Source organism: Macrotis lagotis, chromosome 1 (assembly GCF_037893015.1).
Source record: "Macrotis lagotis isolate mMagLag1 chromosome 1, bilby.v1.9.chrom.fasta, whole genome shotgun sequence".
NCBI lineage: Eukaryota > Metazoa > Chordata > Mammalia > Peramelemorphia > Peramelidae > Macrotis > Macrotis lagotis.
Genome location: NC_133658.1, coordinates 678,179,098 through 678,199,275, shown reverse-complemented (window position 1 = coordinate 678,199,275; position 20,178 = coordinate 678,179,098). Strand labels below are relative to the sequence as shown.

The window sequence follows — 20,178 nt, the reverse complement described above, 5'->3', positions numbered from 1 at the left end:
CCTGACTTCAGGGCCGGTGCTCTATCCACTGCGTCACCTAGCCACTCCTTAAATTCAGTTTAAAATTAAGTTCACAGGAGCGGCTAGGTGGCGCAGTGGATAGAGCACCGGCCCTGAAGTCAGGAGTACCTGAGTTCAAATCCGGCCTCAGACACTTAATAATTACCTAGCTGTGTGGCCTTGGGCAAGCCACTTAACCCCATTTGCCTTGCAAAAACCTAAAATAAAATAAAATTAAGTTCACAGCTTCCTTAAAAATCTATCCCTGAGCCTTTGATTATTGGTCAACTTTAGGTTAATTCCTGATGTAAAGGGATGTGGGAACTATTTAGTCGAATAGGAGGGTATAATGTGGAGTAGACCAAATAATCTGAAGCAGAAATACAGAATAAACGACTAATTTGCTGAACTTTGAACCAAATTCATATAATAATTTCGAAAATTAAGTTATATTTCTCAGGAACAAAGCTATACATTTTTTTGTTTTGTTTTTACAAGGCAATGGGGTTAAGTAACTTGCCCAAGGTCACACAGCTAGGTAATTATTACATGTCTGAGACCAGATCTCTCCTGACTACAGGGCCAGTGCTCTATCCACTGTGCCACCTAGCCACCCCAAAGTTTATACACTTTCTAAAAAACTCTTATACTGGAATTTCAGCACACTGTGATTGATGATGACTTCACTTCAAGTCCTTGTTTTCAGATTTATTATTCTTTCTATCTTATTCACAAAAACAAAAGCTAGAATCTGAAATTAATGTAGATATTGAGAGAGAGAGAACTGGAAAGGTTTATATTATATAGGATTTTGTATGTAGTTACACAGTTTTTGCCTAGAAGACAAATTGAAAGCAGGATAGATTGGAATGGATATTAGAAAATAGAAACATTCAATAACACTTGGGCAAAACCAATACACTAGCATTTTAGTGGACTTCTAAGCCAGGCCTGGATGTGGTAACCTAAAACAAGAATGCTTTGGGTGGATCTAGCCTAGGGGAATCCGAAATACCTTCTAGTCATGTCTAGCATTCCTAGAGAGTTACTGGGGTAAGACAACATTCTAGGTGCAGATCACATAAAGTTAAATACTATACTAATTTTTCTGAACAATGAATAATTTTTCCCACAGACCTTCAAAGTTGCTATCTTAGATTACTAATGGGAACTTAGTGGAGGGATGATGTGTGTTCTGTTGAAACCACCTTTTTTATTATATCCTGTTGTCCTTATCTCACTGCTTCCATTGCCTGAGCTGAATTGCTTAAAGATCCAGGCCCCTCCCAACTTGCTCTATTTGTTCACTATCTGTACTGTCTCCAAAGAAGAGATGACAAACCTTGGACAGCAAAAAAAGCTCTACATCTTTGGCACCAGAGTTTTATAAGTCTCATAGTTCCATTTTATTTCCTTCCTAATGAAGAAATATCTTTCATAATTTTACTTTTACTTTATTTTCTCAAAACTCTTCCTTTCCCTTCCCACCTGGGTGGGGAAGTGAGAGAAAGGTGGGGGAGAAGGAAGCCAATAAATTTTTTTAGTGGAAATCCACTAAAATGATGAAGTCAATAAGGTGAGTATTGATTCATTTAGAATTGTGTTGATTGGTTATTTTTATGGGTGTTTTGTTAATTTTCTAACAAATTACTTGAAGGTTTTATTTTGAACCTTTTATTTTGTAGTATACAACATCAAGGTCAATGCATGCTTAAAAACTATTAATGCCAAAATGTAAAGGCTTAAAGAGATAATGACAACTAGAAAAGATATTTTTATTATACTTTTTAAAATCTTAGGAAAGCAGGGTGTATATTGTATAGATTTTAACTTGTTTATCAAGTCAACTGTTAGATATTTTTGTTTTGCATTTTGTTTTATTTTTCCTCCCCTCTTCCTACCCAGTGTTTCAGAGCTTCTGGAACTTTATGAAGAAGATCCTGAAGAAATTCTGTACAATCTTGGATTTGGGCGAGATGAACCAGATATTGCTTCTAAAATTCCATCAAGATTTTTTAATTCAGCATCATTTGCCAGAGGGATAGATATTAAAGTATTTTTAAGTGCTCAAATGCAGCGAATGGAAGTAGAAAATCCAAATTTTGCTTTAACAAGTAAGTTGGGTTTTTTTATGAACAAATTATGGTTTAACAGTCACAGTAAATAGTTATATATTTTTCTAAATATCCTCATTTTTCAGGAATGGTATAACAAATATACTGGAATGAAATATTACCTTTATATTTAAAATAAAAACTAATAGTTTGAATAACTTAATTTTATCTCCAACAAAAAAATGAAAAGTCAAATTTAGTTTATCTAGAATTTATTTACAAAACTCACTCTTGTATGTCCCTCAAAAATAAAGTATGCTTCTATTGATATTACCAAGAATAATTTACTTGCAAGAACAGTACTGTTGTGTCTTAGTTTTAGAAATGAGAAGTGGAAGAAGGGACCACTGTAATCATTAGATGAAATCACAGTCTAAAATCCAGCAGTTTTCCTCAATCATTTAAGCTTAATGTTTTTGTGTTTCTTATGTAGTTGCTGAATATTTAACAGGGAAGTAAAAAACTGAGGTGTGACCCAGAAATATACACTGTTGCCCTTTTGCATTTATTTTGCTTTGTCATGTCAAACACTTGATAAACTCTTATTGTTTGTGTTAATATAGTCTTTTCACAAAGGTACAATTGGAAACTATATGAAACTCAGATTAGAAAACAGGAAGCATAAAGAGTTTTGGTTTTTTAATATAATGTAACATGTCACAAATTTAAATTTGTTTTTGTTTTCATGTAGGCCGGTTTCGTCAAATCGAAGTGCTTACTACTGTGGCCAATGCTTTTTCTTCTTTATATTCTCAAGTTTCTGGGACTCCATTGCAGAGAATTGGTAGTATGTCTTCTGTGATATCTAACAAGGAGACAGATACCCCTCCACCTTTAACTCGAAGTAACACTGCAAGTCGCTTAATGAAAACACTATCAAAATTGAATTTATGTGGGAATCAACTAGCAGGAGAAAGTACCCCATCCCCACCAGCTGAAAAGGGAAAAATTTCAAATGTTCCTTGGACTGAAGAAAATGGCATTAAAAGTGATCCAAAATCACCCAAAAATATAAAAAAGAAAGATAGTTCACCTTTGTTAGCTACAGTGAAAGAAGAGGTATCTGCTAATTCAACAAACCTTGTGGGCAATGTTAACATTGAAAAACTTTCTGATGAAGTAAATAGTAATTTAAGCCAAGGAACAGAAGATAATCAAAATAATGAATCCCAAAGTCATGAAATTAGACAAGGTGAAAAATCTGATATTATAGACTCTAATTTCAGTAGTGACTTCAATATGTCCACCAGCAGTGGGATAGAAAGCAGCAGTGAACTGAAAAATGTTCATACATCCATAGCAGATAAAGAACCTTGTGTACCAATACCCAATCCATCTATAAAGAATATTTTGATATCGCAAAAGGACTCCTTTGAGATGGAAGAGGTAGGTAGAAAAATACTGAAACTGTGTTCAATTATTGTGTAATTTTTTTAAAAATCAGTTATTTATTCCTCAGATTCATATAAACTAAAGAGTTTATGAAATTAAAGATCAGATGAGTGAAAAAAAATTAAAACTTTCTGGTTTGACATTGTTGGTATTGAAAGAATTTATCTTTTTCATAGATGAAATAAATGACCATTTTCCTGATATAGGTGTAGTTATAACAAAAAAATGTGTGAGTATATATATATATATATATATATATATATACACACACACACACACACACACACACAAGGCGAGCTCTGTATGTGTGTGTGTGTGTGTGTGTTTGTGTGAGTGTTTTGAAGGTATGCGGAAACAGAACATGATATTGGGCATTTGGAGAGTAGGTAAAGTATACATACGAAAAGGAAGACAACAAGTGTTCAGAAATTTTACCTTACAGAAATTCTGACAAGGGTTATTTATGCATCAAATGTAGCAGAATTGGATATGACTAAAAGAATTAGGAAACTTCTAAGTTATGGATGGATTGTAAACTCCTTGAGAGTACAAGCTGAGAAAAAGTGTATTTTTTTGTCTTTGTATTCCTAGTGCAATGCCTCAAGTCCAGTAGCATGAATAAATGCTTGTTGATTAATGATTTCTTGCCCTTTGAAAAGCTTTATTTCTGTATCATGAAAAGTTATCTAGCAATCAAAAATTTTGATATCTGGTTTTCCCGCATTTGTGTAAATTTCTCCATTTCTTGTAACTTAAAGCTAGCCTTTTAGAAGATTCTAAGTTTCTCTACTTTTGCAAACCTTGTGTGTATGTATGGGTGGAATTATCCAGTTTTCTCCTTCTGAAAATTAATATTGCATTCTAATTTATCCTTGAACTAGAATCATTTTGAAAAAGATGTAATCTAAAGTACATTCCATCCTGCTTTGAGCAGTACTTTTTATAAAAAGAATAATAATTTATTGTCTTTAGTAAAATAACCTTTACAATGTAATGTTCACCTAAGATTTAAATATATTTTTTCCTTTACAACTATTTGGCGACATACTAAAACTAGTAAACACAGTACTACAAATAGTCTCTAGTCACAAAAGTAACACAAAACCTTAAGCAATGGCCATGGAAATTTTTTAAAATATCTCTAACTCTTTTACAAATGATTTTTAAAAATTGTAGATGTCTTATTTGTCTTATAGATAAAGATCAGTGCTGTATGATTAACACTCTCAGCTTGGAACTCTAAGGTCTTTCAGTATCCATTGCTTGGCCAGAGAGAGGAATGTGCAGTTAGTAATCAAATGACTACTAGAAATGATCAGTCCCAGTCTCTCCTTGAGTTTCAATCCTATATCAACATTTGCACATTAGACATTTTACACTGAATGTCTGAATTAAAACATTTCAAACTTTGAAGCATTTTAAATTTATTATCTTTCCCTATTAATTTTTCCTCTTGCAAATGTAACTATTATTTTTGTCCAAAGTGTTGTCACTCTTCCATTGTGAGAAGGAATTTTCTTATTCTTATTTCTTATTCTTTGTACCTTAGTACAATATCTTGACACATGATAGACTTTTAATAAATAGTTATCCATTTTTGATAATGGACATATAGAAACAACAATTTATCATTCTTGCTGAAACAAATTTTCTTCCATTAAATTGGAAGAAAATTTAAATAAGAAAACCAAACCGAAGAAATATACTTAAATTTGAATATTAATAAATGGGGCATCCTTAGACCAGATAACCAATATTCCAAATATGACATAATCAGCTTTCTTAGTAATTATTATAAAGTTTCCAAAAACAGCATATTTGAAGAAGGCAAATATTAAAGGTGTTACTCAAACAAGGTTGGCCAAATTCCAGTTCATTTTTTCTAGCTGTTGCAACATGGTTGGTCTTCAAGAACTTTCTCTAGATACCAGGTAAGTCTAATTTGGGTCCCAAATAGATAAGGGGAACCTTAAGTTGTATGTTACTTTGTCTTTTTGGTTCAGAATTTTAGGGTTGTTTCCTAGATGAGGCAAAAAAAACCCCACCAAAAAACAGTGTAACATCATAGTTTTTTAATGTTACCTTAAATACAATGGTATTTTTTTTTTGCAAGGCAAATGGGGTTAAGTGGCTTGCCCAAGGTCACACAGCTAGGTAATTATTAAGTGTCTGAGACTGGATTTGAACCCAGGTACTCCTGACTCCAGGGTTGGTGCTTTATCCACTGCGCCACCTAGTCCGCCCCACTGTTACCTTAGATACTAGTGTGTGACTTTGGGCATGTCACTTAATCTTTCAGAGCCTGTCTTCACCTGTAAAATGGGAATTACTTGTGCTGTCTACCTAAGAAGATTGTGACTAAGCACTTCACAAGCCTTAAAAGTGCTATATGAACACAATTGTATTGTCATTCCACAAAAATTTGCCAGAAATCCAAAATACTTTGGATTACAGAGTTAGATATTTGGGTAAGATTTAGAGGAATTAGAACACCTCCCTTTCCCCCAGAAGAGTCTGGGTATCTGTGTTTGTGTGTTTACCCTTAAACCTTGATTTGTCTAGATTTAAATTGAGTGCTTCAAGCACATTTGAAATGAAATGAAAAGCACATATGAATAATTATCATAATTTAAAAATTAATCTTTGTTTTCAAGTTCATTTTAAAATGACTAGCACTGTATTTTTCAAACTCCACACCCTCTCCCCACCCCCCCTTGGGATCCTTAAAGAAGGTTTATTAAACAATGGATAAAGACGGGAAGCATGTTACTTTATTTCCTCTTCTCCCAGTTAAATTTGGGGCATATTGATAGAAATGAGAACAATTCTACTAACACAACTTTTAGATCTCAGTGAAAATGCGTTGTAACTTTTTACAATCTTTTTCCTTTGAATTTTGAGTTCTATTGGAAACTTAACTTCCTATGAAGACAGCCAATAAGTATGACTAAGAGTTATTTCAAAAGTCTTTCTCAGTAAGCCAGTTCTCTTTAGTAGATTAGTGAACATCAGGCCTTTGGGTTGCTAGGTAGGTCATTAAGTTTTAAAAATGACATCGTGCCAGTAAAAGAAGAATTCTATCAGGGTCAGAGGAGAGAAACTTTAGCAGCAAGAAGTTGAGAGCAAAGAGATTTTATATACATATAAAATGGAAAAAAAGCCAAGAAACTGGGAAGATGAATCCAGGTCTGTAAAATTCAGTTGTTTATCACATGTAAAATAGCCAGATATTATTTCTCAATTTGGATGACAGTTTGCTTACATTTAAGTATTTTGCAAACATTCCAAATTATTAATTTTTTAAACTTGCAAAATCAGAAATTTGTTTGCTTTTTCTGTTTATAATGACAAAATTATATATTGTTTCTTTTGTTCTTTTTGACAACTTATGAATATGTTACTGCAACAATGTACTTTTCAAAGCAGCAGAGCAGTAATATAATGATTGGTTAAGCTCCAATTTAAAAGTTATCCTACATCAGCAATTGCTCTTTGATAAGTTAGGAATAAATTATCTCCTGTGGAGTTAACGTTGTATAACAATAGGCTAATTGATCATATCTAGAGATATTATTTGTTTTGTCTTCAACTGCCACTGTGAAAGAAGATTCTATGTAGTATTTTCCTTACATCCCAGTGATTTGCCCAGTGTCAAAGAATTAGTATGTGAATGTGCTACTGATGGTATAGCTGTTGTCCATGTGTGTGAATTTTTAAAATGTGTTCAATATATATTTGTATGCTTAAAATGAAGTTGCTGCTTTTTATAGTTTTAGCTGAGACTCATTTTTTGACTTTTCATCTCCTAAACTTTAGAACTTTTTTTTTTGCCAAAATTAGTGTACTCAAACTTATTTTTAGATTTGTGTTTAAATCCCATTTGTTTTTATCATATATTCTTTTGGACTTTATTATAGTGCATGTGAACAGAACAATTTTTATAATTATTTTGCTTTTGCTGCACAAGTAATTGTATATTTTGTTTTCTTATCCAGATTGTAAATTTTTTCAGAACAAAGAGAGACTGCTTTTCAAAACACAAAACAAACCATGATTTCTGCACAGTGATAACTTAATAAATATTATTAAATTAACAGAATTGAATGTTTTGTGCTAAATTCCCCACTCTCCCAGTTCCTTGTCCGTAACTGAAGTATTGTTCAAGTTAAAATTACAGGCTAATATTTTAGAGTTTGATGTGACTTTAGAGATTATCTAGATCATCCCAATCTTCACATATGGAAAAAGCACATTAAATGAATTGATGAATGTCTTGTTGCTAGTTAATGCCGGACCCAGAATAGAATCCAAGTCATTTTGCTTCCAATTCAAGCCAGTGTTCTTTTGTAATAGTGTATGCAGCCTTAGTTTTATTTATTTTATCTATATTTTTTTTTCTGAGGCGATGCAGTGTGGTGTAAAGGGTAGAAAATTGACCTTAAAGCCAGAAAGACCACAGTTCAAGTCCTGCCTCTTATCGCATATTAATTCTCTGACCCTCAGCAGATCATTTAAATACTTAATGCTTTGAAACAATTCTATAAACTTTGGAAGGGAAAAAACCTTCCAAACATCATATGAAGTCATATGTTTAGTCCTTATTTCCTATCCTTTTCCTCTAAAATGTGTTAATTTTTAATCTTATTAAAAATTCTGATAAAGATCAGTTTTTATTTATTTATTTCTTTTTTTTTTAGGTTTTTGCAAGGCAAATAGGGTTAAGTGGCTTGCCCAAGGCCACACAGCTAGGCAATTATTAAGTGTCTGAGGCCAGTCTTGAACTCAGGTACTTCTGACTCCAGGGCTGGTGCTCTATCCACTGCTCCACCTAGCCACCCCTAAAGATCAATTTTAAAGTTAAATTATCCACCTGTTGAGAGCTGTTGTGAAAAAGAAGATACAGGAATGTTCTAGAATATAAAATTAATACTATTGAAGTCAGGACACAATTTTGATAACAGAACAATCAGCATTTTATCAATTTTCAAGAATACCAATTCAGAAAGTTCATTTTCTTAAATTGTTTATGTTTTGCTATGGTCCATATATATATATATATATATAATCTTGAAGGATTTTTTTTTAAGAGAGGGTTACAGAAAGTTGAGACAATAGGAAATCATCTTTCCTACTAAAAGCCTTTAGAAAGGTTAAAAATGAATAAAGAATTCTTCTTTGGGCATCTTTAAATGATTGAAAATACATATTAGGAAAAGGGTATCAAGAAAGATGTCATAACATGATCCACTTGAGATTTAAACATTTTTCTTTGCAAAAAAATTAAAATTCTAAGATACAAATGTCCTTTTTAATTTCAATAACCTATAGAACAAAATATCTTAAATTCAGTTTTTATTCTGAGTTTGTATTCCTGCCTCACCTGTAGGGGTTATTAAAAATGTCTAATTTAGTAAGTAGAAAAAAGTGATTAAATTTCAGCTGCTTATCTAAGTAAAGTAAGGCAGAACCAAGTTTTATCAGAAATGTAAAGAAACAATTGAAATTTAAGGAAGCTGTTTATCATAGAATGATGGCGTGAATAAAAAGTAGTTTGATTATAATCTTAATGACTTAATTTTTTTGAGAGGATGGGAATTTGGTCAATTATAAAATATCAAATGTAACCCAGCTATGTGGGCAAACTTCATTTGAGGAATTGAAGTATTTTAATGATTACAAGTTAGTGCTGGTTAACTAGTATTTTTCTGATGACAGCATGGAAAGCATCTAAAGAACTGATTCTGCAAGTCATCCAAAGGGCAATGAAGAGATTCATAGAGGCTATGAGTAGTTTATAATATATTACTAATGAAAATTGTGTAGGAAAATGTTGTAAAATATGGTGTCCAAAATATATGTATGACCCCAAAAAGATGGACTTACCTAACAGTTTTTGTGTGCCATTTGGTGTCCATGAAATTTAAAGGAATCTAGAGAAAGTCCTTCAGTAGTATGAAAACCTAGGAACAAAATTAAAACAGCATGGATTTTTTGCATTCTGAACCCTAGAGGAAGGATTACACACACACACACACACACTTATCAGGTCATGGTACTATCAAAGTATACTTAAAAATAGAGAAAGAAATTTTTTTAAATTTCTCAGATTTGTAAATAGATTTTATATTTTTATTCTCTCCCTCTTTATATTTTTATTTCCTTATATTTTTTCCCTTCAAAACCTTTGAAGTTGACTACTTTTTACTAGAGATAAACATGAAGCTAAAGTTCATACTGGAACCCATTGATGGAAATGGCATGTTGATGCCCACATTTTGGCACAATTCTTCCATATTCTCTCTCTGCCATTAACTGTATGGGAGAATCACAGAAAATTAGAGTGAGAGACCTTAGAAGTCATCTAGGGCAGTTTGCTTGTTTTGTAGACTCTTGAAACTAGAAAATCATGTGACTTGCTTAAGGATAGATAAGAAATAAGTTGGGATGAGTTGGGACGAGTTGGGACTTTTAACTTGGGTCTTCTAAGTTCAAGCCATTTTTGACTAAATTTATCTTCTGACATGGGCAAGTTAATTTCACAAGATCATAGAATTAGATATAGAAAGAATCTACAGGTCAACTAATATCCCCCCCCCATTTTAAAAATAAGTAGAGATCCAAAGAAGCTATTTACTTAGTCAAGGTCATTCCTGATATATGTGAGTATCAAGATTTGAATTCAGGTCCTTCTAAATTGAAGCACCTTTCCAATGTGTACCATGTTTTCCCTCATCTTTACCTTTCTTAGCCTTAGTTTTCATATATATATATATATATATATATATATATATATATATATATATATATATATATATTGAGAGAATTTATATAATTTTATAAATGAAAAGCATATAGTATGTATGTTAAATATATGTATATATTATGTGTTTGTATTTATGCATATATACTTTAAATATGTAAAATGAGAGGGTTAGATTAGATCATAGGATCAAAGATTTAAAATCGAAAGGGACCTTAATGACCTTTAACTTCAGCCTCCTTATTTTACATATAAGAAATTAGAGTTCAAGTGATTTGCTCAGATAACAAGAATAGCAAGCATTTATATAGTATTTTGATTTCCAGTGTCTTGTAGCTCAGATTCTGTACTTTAATTAATTAATTTCATGTTCATTGAGTATTAGGTTAAAAGAGTAGTTTGATGTTAGAAATGGCTGGATCTTTAAAAATGTAATGTATAAATATTTCAAAAACCCTTTTTTTAATTATTGTTGTTGATGATGCCATTTTTATCCATCATAGTTAATACATTGAAATCTGACTGTACTTTGTATCACCTTTTGGTTTAACTCTGCTGAGGGGGAGGCTAGGTGGTGCAGTGGATAGAGCACCAGCCCCAGAATTAGGAGTACCTGAGTTCAAATCCAGCCTCAGATACCTTGCAAAAATCTAAAAAAAAATTTTTTTTAAAGTAAAATAAAATAAACTCTCTACTGAGGTTCTTTTGTAGTTTTCAAAGACCCAAGAAATATAACCAATCAAATTCTACAAATGATGAATGGTGTTATAAATGTTCCAGTATATTTGTAAATCATTCTGTCAGTGAGCATAATTGATATTAACTGTAAAATTGGAAGGAAAAAACATTGGTTGTGTTGTTTTTTATTTCCATTCAATTGTAGTTTTGGATGTATTTTATAAAGTTCATTATTGTAAGTACACATAATATTTAAAAAATACACAGATCCATATGCTAAAAAATTAAGTTCATTTTCTCTGAGATTGTAATGACCTTTTGATTCCAATTAGTGACAAGTACTATGTCTCCAATTATGTCATCATTTACCTTTTCAGTTAAGAGAGAGATCTTATTAAACTGTGATTAAAGAAAAAAAATTAAAACCAGAGGAGCCAATTAAATTGTATTGGTGATAATTTTTTTCCAAAACCAAGAAAAGACTTCAGTTACATAAATCCATTTCATATATTTTTTACTTAATAAAATTGTAACATTTTAAGTATATTTTGCTCTGCTTTAGCCAGATACTATTTTTTAAATTTGTGATATTTTTAAATAATTAATTTAGAAGAATGATTCTTTTGTAAAAGGGGGAGGAATTTAATAGATACCTATTTCAAAGATTGTCTATTGATAATGTTGCATATTACATTTGTACCTTACATTTGAGGGAATACATTGTTTAGATATCCTTGTATTCTGTTTTACAACATATTACAAATAGAAGGATAATAGCTAGTATTTATATCAGACTTTAAGGTTTGTAAAATGCATTTGTGTAATTGAAAAACTGAAATCTTATAGTTTAATAAGTTGTAATGTTAAATTCAAAGCTGAGATTCCTGAAACATTCTTCTTGTGCTTATAGTGTGCTGAGTGAAAATCACTTAAAATGCACTTTAAAAAAAAAGTCTAGACTTGAATACTAATAATAGATCTTTTGTTGAGTAGAAAAAATAAAATGCATTTTGTTGGCTTTCAAACTAAACAAAGCCTTTCCTGTTGAACTTTTTCCTATGTACTGTTTTGGAAAAAAACAGTTATATATTACTATGAATTTTATATTTTTACAAAAGGAAAAGGCTCAATTCACTTTTCATAGTTCTCTAATTGAAAAAGTTATTTGGAGTTGATAATTTCAAGCAACTAATATCTTCCAAATATTTTAGATGAGACTGAGGGGAGATGAGGCTGTGAGGGGATAAAGTATCAAGCATTATTAGTTATGTGTAATAACATTTTTGCCTTGTATAATCCTATAGAGATAAATTTATCAATTTTTAAATAATGGGCCAGTTGAGCAAGTCATCTTGTTCATCTTGTTTCTATAAGCTCTGGTTTCCTTCTCTGTAAAATGATAGCTAATAGGTAGATAATCTCTTTAGTTCTCTTTTAGCTCTTGATATTCTTTGTTTTCTGTATTTTGATGAAGCTATCATAAACTTTCTTGGTGTTTTATATATATATATATATATATATATATATATATATATATATATATATGTGTGTGTGTGTGTGTGTGTGTGTGTGTGTGTCATTCTCATCCTCAAAAACATTTTATGATCTATGACTGCATATTCAATGGATATTAAAAAGGGTCTCATCTACCATTTGAAATATACACATCTATATATGTTTCTCGTTTTACTCGGGGTAGATATGTATTTTATCAATCTTGTTGAAATTTTCTATAATATTTCAGTTTAGGTTTTACATGATGGGGTCATTGAGATTAAATATCCTTAAATAATGAAATTTGTATTGAAAACATTAAAATTAATGTTCTTTTCTCTTTATTTTAAAGATATTTATTTTATAAAGAATCAGACTAAAAAATACTCTGCATCCTTCATAGCTAAATTTATGTAGTTTTATAAAACCTTAATGTAACAAAAAATTTTAATTAAATATTCATCAGGTGTTTTATTTAGTTCCTTAATGTGATCTTCCTCCTCTTCATAACTCAAAATATCAAAATATAATATCTAAGAAATATACTTTGTAAGGGTCTATATTTTTTTTGTTTTTTTGTTTTTTTTAGAATTTTCAAGGCAATGGGGTTAAGTGGCTTACCCAAGGCCACACGGCTAGGTAATTATTAAGTGCTGAGGTTGAATTTGAACCCAGGTACTCCTGACTCCAAGGTCGGTGCTCTATCCACTGTGCCACCTAGCCGCCCCAGGTCTATATTGTTAAAAACTTTTTTTAGTGTTTGTGTGGGGAAGAGTGGGTTTCAAGTCCATTTTCGGGGGGGGGGCGGAATGTAACCTTGGTTTTTTTTGCCCCTTTTTACCTCAGCTGCCTGTTTACAGTTTTGACAAGATTTTTTTGTTTTGTTTTCGCAAGGCATTGAAGTTAAGTGACTTGCCCAAAGTGGCACAACTAGGTAATTATTAAATGACTGAGGTCATATTTGAACTTAGGTCCTCCTGACTCCAGGGCCAGTGTTCTGAAATCCACTGTGTCATCTAGCTATCCCTGACAGATTTTTTTTATCTTATTATATCTCATATTTTATCTTATGATGCCTTATATTTAAGAATTTAAAAGTCTAATAGAGGCCATGATCAGTACTTGTAGAGGGTATCAAGGTACCTGAATGAATGAATGGACTTTTTTTTCCTACAAGTTCTTGATGTGAGGGCAGATGTGGAACTAGATGGCAGTTGCTGATAATTTGAAGCAAATTATTTTCCAGAGGTTTAAACTGATCATAAATTGTAGTGAAATACAAAGGAATCTAACAAGGGACTTTAAAAAATAGCACTTTTATTTACTGCTAGAAGGAACTGTTCTTCTGGATGCACAGTAATTTAAATTATAACTCAAGTCTCAATAAATTTTGAATGGACAGTAAGGGTAGAGTTACTGTTTCCACCCTTTACCTATAATGCATATATGCCATGTCTAGTTTATACTGCCAGTAAAAGAGGTTAGAAATAAAATAAGGGTATTTCTCCAACATTTTTTTTTTTGCTTTTAGCACAGTGGATAGAGCACTGTAGATAGAGTCAGAAAGACCTAAGTTCAAATCCAGCCTTAGACACTTAGTAATTGTATAATCCTTGGCAAATCATTAAACCATTGTCTGCCTCAGTTTCTCAACATAAAATAGAGATAATTGTAATAACACCTACCTCCCAGGGTGTTAGAAAATAATACTTGTAAAATACTTTACCTGGTGATTGGCACATTTCTTCCCTTCTAAGGTTGCTCCTACTTAAAAAAGTTTTATTTTTAAAGAGAAACTCTGTCATGAGATTTTTGCATTCTATTTAATAATTTAATAATAAGCGTTGTTTATATGTATCTTTATTTGGTGGCTTTTGATCCTAGAAACTTATTCTGCTTTGTAGTTGTTAACTAGACAATTGTTTAATTATTCAGTTGAATTGCCAGGGATTTCAGCAACTAAAAGATGAACTTTGTTTCATGAACTCTCTTAAAATATAACGATAATTTTGTCTCTTTGATGGATGAATTTGTGATTTTATTTTCACAGATTATTCTCTACAACACCAGGCAACCCATCCATGAATGTTATTGGACTTATTTTTAGTTAAATTAGCTTGTGTTCTGTTGCTGTCAAGCATCTATTCTCATTATTTGCCTCAGAACATTCTGACTCTTAATGATTTGAATCTCTTTCATAGGTTCAAAGTACAGAAGGAGAAACTCCACATGTTTCAGTTACTTGCCAGCTGGGTCTTACCAAATTAAAAAGAGGTAATCAGAAATTATAGCTATTTGTTCCTTGGGGGCTATTGCCAAAATAATGTCAATTTGAAAATGGAATTTTATCTGATTATCAGCATCAGAAATACATGTCAAGAATATCATGAAATTCAAGAACTGATGTGTACATGTTGCCTTATTGTTTAGAAGATAATCTTTTTTTTGTGCTGGTAATGAAATTCTTAAGCTCCTTCCCTTTTCTTTTACATATCATACTTATTTCTGTGTTCTAGTTAGGTATTAGATTTAACTGCCATCTGCATTTTTGGAACTTGAAAATATGATGGTATTATGCATTTCTAATTTGTTAAATGTAAAATAGGGTTCATAGTTTAGAAAATATGAAGTCTTACCTAACACAGTCAGTAGTTAATTAACTTGGTTAAAATCTCTTCAAACCACTGTTAAGAGGTGATTGGCACTCTAGCCTTTCTCCCATCCCTATTTATAAATCATTAGCTCATTATAAAGTACCTTTGATTTTTGGGACCTATTTCATTTGCTTTTAAAATGTAACTAAAGCAAAATTGTCAGCTCTTTTTAAACCTTAAAAGACAGTGTTACTTGGAGAAAAGGAAGTGGCTAATAAAGAGGTAGGAATAGCTTTTTAAAACCTTTATATATAATTTACTAATTGTTTTTCACTGTGTTAAGATTTATGCAGACCTTTCTATGAATATAGTTACTATCCCATCTCTCTTCCCCTTCATTGCTAAAATTTTTTTGGTTCATCTAGAACTTAAATATACCTATATAATAAGAATTTTCCTTTTTGCATGTAGTTTAGAATTTTCATTTCAGCTGATTTTATCCAAAGAACATATATATATCTCAACTTATAAAGCTTAATCCTAACACTGACATTCAAAAGAATTTTTGACTTGTGTTAGAGGTAACATAATAGGACTATGAGTCCTAAGGTTTAATATTCAATTAAAAAAATCTAGATCAGTTTTAACTTTTGAAACTGATATTTTATATATCACAAGACAAAATTATGCCCAATATTAGTGTCAAAATCTTATTTCTTTACCAACATCTGAATAATTTTTACAAGCTTTCTTTTTTTTTTTTTTTTTTGGGTAGATCAGTTATTGCGTACTGCAAGTCAGCATTCTGATAGCAGTGGCTTTGCTGAAGATTCTTCTACAGATTGCCTTTCACTTAATCACCTTCAGGTAAAATGCTTAAAGAGAAGTGGTTATCATGATATACTTCTTCATTCTAAATGAAATCTGCCAATGCAATTTTTCTATTGGGGGCCTAGACCTATCCTCTAATTTTTCTTATTTTAACAACATTGAGGACATAATTCCTTCTGGTATTTTCTGCATACTGATCTAAGTTTTTAGTTTTTTTAAAAATTCCATGTTTAGAAAATATGGAGCCTTGGCTTATTCTACATTTGGTAGTGATAACAGTAAAAATAAGCTTTGGGGAAATATCAGGATTAGCAGGAAAGAGGAAACATTAAAGAAAGATCAGAACAGGATGGAAAGAATCAGGAAAATCTTCCTCAGCTGAGTTTTAATCCATGTATTTAGAGGGAGGGCTATTGGCTGAGAGGATTAAATAGAAAATGAAATGAATAATCAGAAACAAGACTAATTGGAATTGTAGAGAATCTATGCCGTGAATTTGGAGTGAGTGACAAAATTTGAGATAGGTACAGAAAATATTGGAGCATTGAAGAACAAGAACAAATAAGAGAAATGAGTTGTTAACTTAAAAATTAGTTACTATAAATATTTACATGGAAAAGTATAATTGGAAATTATATTTGAGAAATTACTAGAAATCATTGTGTGAAGAATGGATTGAAAAAGGAAATTAAAGGTTCACAAATAAGGAAAGGAAGAAACCTGATTTGGGAGAAAGAGTGCTCAATGTTTAGACTTAGGTACAGTTCTGGTCAGAGTTTTGCTGTTGCTAACCTTAGATAATTTAGTTTTTGTTCTTAACCATTTTTTGTGACCTTGACATCTTTGGCAGATTGGAGAAACCTATGTATGTAACCCTTCCCAGAACATAAAGATGATAAAGGGAAACAATTATATTGAAATAGAGTTATCAAAATATTTTTAAAATTAAATCATTCCTTAAAGGGCTATAAAATTATGTATATCCTTTGACCCAGAACTACTAGATCTATATATACCAATGAAACAAACAGTAAAAAGGTGGAAAAGGACTCTATACATACAAAAATATCTGTAGCATTTCTTTTTGTGGTAGCAAAGAATTGGAAATCGAGAGAATGTTCTGTAAGAAATCTTGAACAGACGGATTTCAAAAAAAAAACTTAAACTCTCATGAACTGATACTGAATGAAGTGAGGAGAACCAGGAGACTATTTTACGCAATAAAAGCATTAATATACAATGATCAACTGTGAATGACTTGACTATTCTTAGCAATTCAAAGATCCAAGACAATTTTGAAGGATTTACATGAAAAATGCTATTCACCTCCAAAGAAAAATGACTGACAGAGTCTAAATGAAGATTAAAGCATACTATTTATTTTTTTTCATGTATTTTTGTGGGGGGAGACAGGAGTCTTTGTTTTCTTAAACATTATTAATCCTTTATCAAAATGCTTGCTGTCTTAGGGGAAAAGGATGGGAGAGAGGAGAGATAAATGATATGTATAGACATGTATAAAAGTATACATACTGGGAAAATACAGAAAGTACAAGTTGCTATAAAACAAGTATAAAATTTCTTAATACTGATAATTTAATGGGATCTAGATTTAGAATTTTATGGATTTTTAAAAAAGCCACAAATGTGTCTGTGTCTGTGTGTGTGTGTGTGTGTGTGTGTGTGTGTGTGTGTGTGTCTGTGTGTGTGTATGCATCTTTAGAATTTAAGTATCTTTACAAAGTTACGGCAAAGTACCAAAATAGAATAATCAAAAGTGAATATTTGAAATTAGGATTTGCTTTATTCTTTACATGCATAAATTAAATCTTTGTAATTTGAGCTGAAATCAATACTAATTTCTATCATTTCTGGGTCAAATGTAAGGGAAGTTTTATGAAATTAGTATAAAGAATATTTTATCACCTTTCTTTTTCTGAACCATGTTTTTAGTGACAATTCTTGGACATAAATTTATATTTATTTTTAAAGTTGAAATTTTGGTAGCTGTAGAGCACAGGGAGTGTTCATTTCTATCTAATTTGATTTAAATTAGAGATCTATTCAGGTCAAATTTATACTGAAATTGCTGTAAAATCTTATTTTTTTTTCTTGTCTCCAGAACACAGTAGGGAATTCCTTTCAGGTTTAAGTTATACATGATGAATGAACATTCTGTGCCATATACTTTGCTAAGCATTGGGGATGCTCTCATACTATAGCAGAGGGAGGCAATACATACCGAAGGGTTCACTTCCACTACAAGTAGAAGGATCAGGAGTGTTTGCTTCCACTGTCAAATTGTGATTTTTGTGATTTATTAAAACCATAGCTAGAAGTTACTAAATTTTGTTTAGAGATGTGAAAATTAAGGATTTAAGAGTAAGAGGGAGGAGTGGCTAGGTGGCACAATGGATAGAGCACTGGCCTTGGAGTCATGAGTTCAAATCTGGCCCCAGACACTTAATAATTACCTAGCTGTGTGGCCTTGGGCAAGCTACTTAACCCCATTTGCCTTGCAAAAACCTTTAAAAAAAAAAAGAGTAAGAGGAAATTTTTATTTGACCCTAGATCTTCTGACTTCAAATAGATGTTCTTACTTGCCCTCTCAGTCAACAGTTGCATTTTTTTTATTTATTCAGCTTCTACTCTCTATATTCCCTTCATAGGTTCATGAACCTCTGCAAGCTATGGGAAGCAGTGCTGATAGCTGTGATAGTGAGACAACTGTTACATCCCTTGGTGAAGACCTTATAACACCAACCTTGAAAGATCAGCCTTACTTTAATGACTCTGAGGAAGAATCTCTCATACATCGCCGAGAAGGAAAAGGGATGATGGCAGCAACTGTTGAAAAGAGAAAGTTAGATAATCAGAACCTCCTGATGTGTGAAAATATCCAGAGTAAAGGGAGTGAACAAGTTGCCCCTAAACAAGGAAGTCATGTTACTGAAAGTGAAGATGATTTACCTCCAGGAGAAACACTTGCTTTGCTGCGGGCAACAAGTGCTGAAAGTGATGGAGATAAAAGTACTGACTATGAATTTACTCAGTACACAACACATCACATTCTTAAATCTTTGGCTTCTATTGAGGGCAGAAGGGATCATCTGAGCTCTGGAAAGACTATTGACTCTCCTTCTTCAATTGATAGAGTTAATGTGGCTTTACAGAGGGCTCAAATGAAAGTCTGTAATCTCTCTGATCCCAGAGTAGGGCGTAGTCTGATAAAATCCAAAGATTTGTTAAAACAAAGGTACCTATTTGCAAAGTCTGGGTATCCCCTAAGAAGATCTCAGTCTTTACCTACCACCTTACTAAGTCCTGTGACGGTTGTATCTTCTGTTAATGTCCGATTGTCTCCAGGAAAAGAGACTAGGTGCAGTCCGCCTTCCTTCACCTTTAAGTATACACCTGAAGAGGAACAGGAATTAGAAAATGAGGCAGTTGAACAAGATAGCCCTTCTCTAGTTAAATCTACACTCTTCATCTCTCCATGTGTGAAAAAAGAAACTTCACAATGTGAGATCAACAAGTTGATGGAGGAATCAAATCATAGTAGGACTTGCAACCGTTTATACATCCCAGCCCCAGTCTCACAGTCCACCTGTTCACTTCATTCTGTCCACTCTGACTGGCAAGAAAGGCCGCTATGTGAACACACGAGAACATTTAGTACTCACAGTGTTCCAAACATGTCAGGGGCATCTTGTTGTGCTATAGGCCCTCCTTTGGGTTGCCCATACTCACACAGACCTAGTAACTATTCATATCGTTCATGTTCTGTGAACCCTCCTTCTGCCATTGAAATGCAGTTGCGAAGAGTACTGCATGATATCAGAAATTCACTGCAGAATCTTTCTCAGGTAAATAACAACATTTGTTTTAAATTTAAATTTATGAACATTTGTTTTTGGGGCAGCTAGGTGGCACAGAGGCAGCTAGGTGATACAGTGAAGAGAGGACCAGCCCTGGACTCAGGAGGATCTAAATTCAAATCTGGCCTCAGACACTTAATAATTACCTACCTGTGTGACCTTGGGCAAATCACTTAATCCCATTGCCTTGCAAAAAGTTAAAAAAAAAATATGTTGTTTTAGAACTTATTTGTATTTACCAAATAGCAATTATAAAATACGTATCTTACAAAAGCTTATACTCAGCTATAGATTAATACTTTGATAATTCAGTGTTTATTTGGTACCTATCACAATGTAGACACTGCTGGGAAAAAAAAGACCAAAACAAAGAATCTCATTTTGTTTGGGGAGAAAACAACATTTGCATAGAGAAATGCAAAATAATTTCGGGAAAG

General features: G+C 32.2%; 1 protein-coding gene across 2 annotated transcripts in view; it reads left to right on the top strand.

The window, feature by feature from the left end:
* ITPRID2 (ITPR interacting domain containing 2) overlaps positions 1 to 20,178 on the top strand; it is a 46,059-nt gene that overhangs the window by 7,540 nt on the left and 18,341 nt on the right. For both annotated transcript variants that reach the window (XM_074215567.1, XM_074215566.1), the window contains exons 7-11: positions 1,906 to 2,114; positions 2,806 to 3,500; positions 14,640 to 14,712; positions 15,808 to 15,899; positions 18,533 to 19,729. In XM_074215567.1, coding sequence (XP_074071668.1) covers positions 1,906 to 2,114; positions 2,806 to 3,500; positions 14,640 to 14,712; positions 15,808 to 15,899; positions 18,533 to 19,729 — 2,266 coding nt within the window. The remainder of the gene's footprint in view (positions 1 to 1,905; positions 2,115 to 2,805; positions 3,501 to 14,639; positions 14,713 to 15,807; positions 15,900 to 18,532; positions 19,730 to 20,178) is intronic.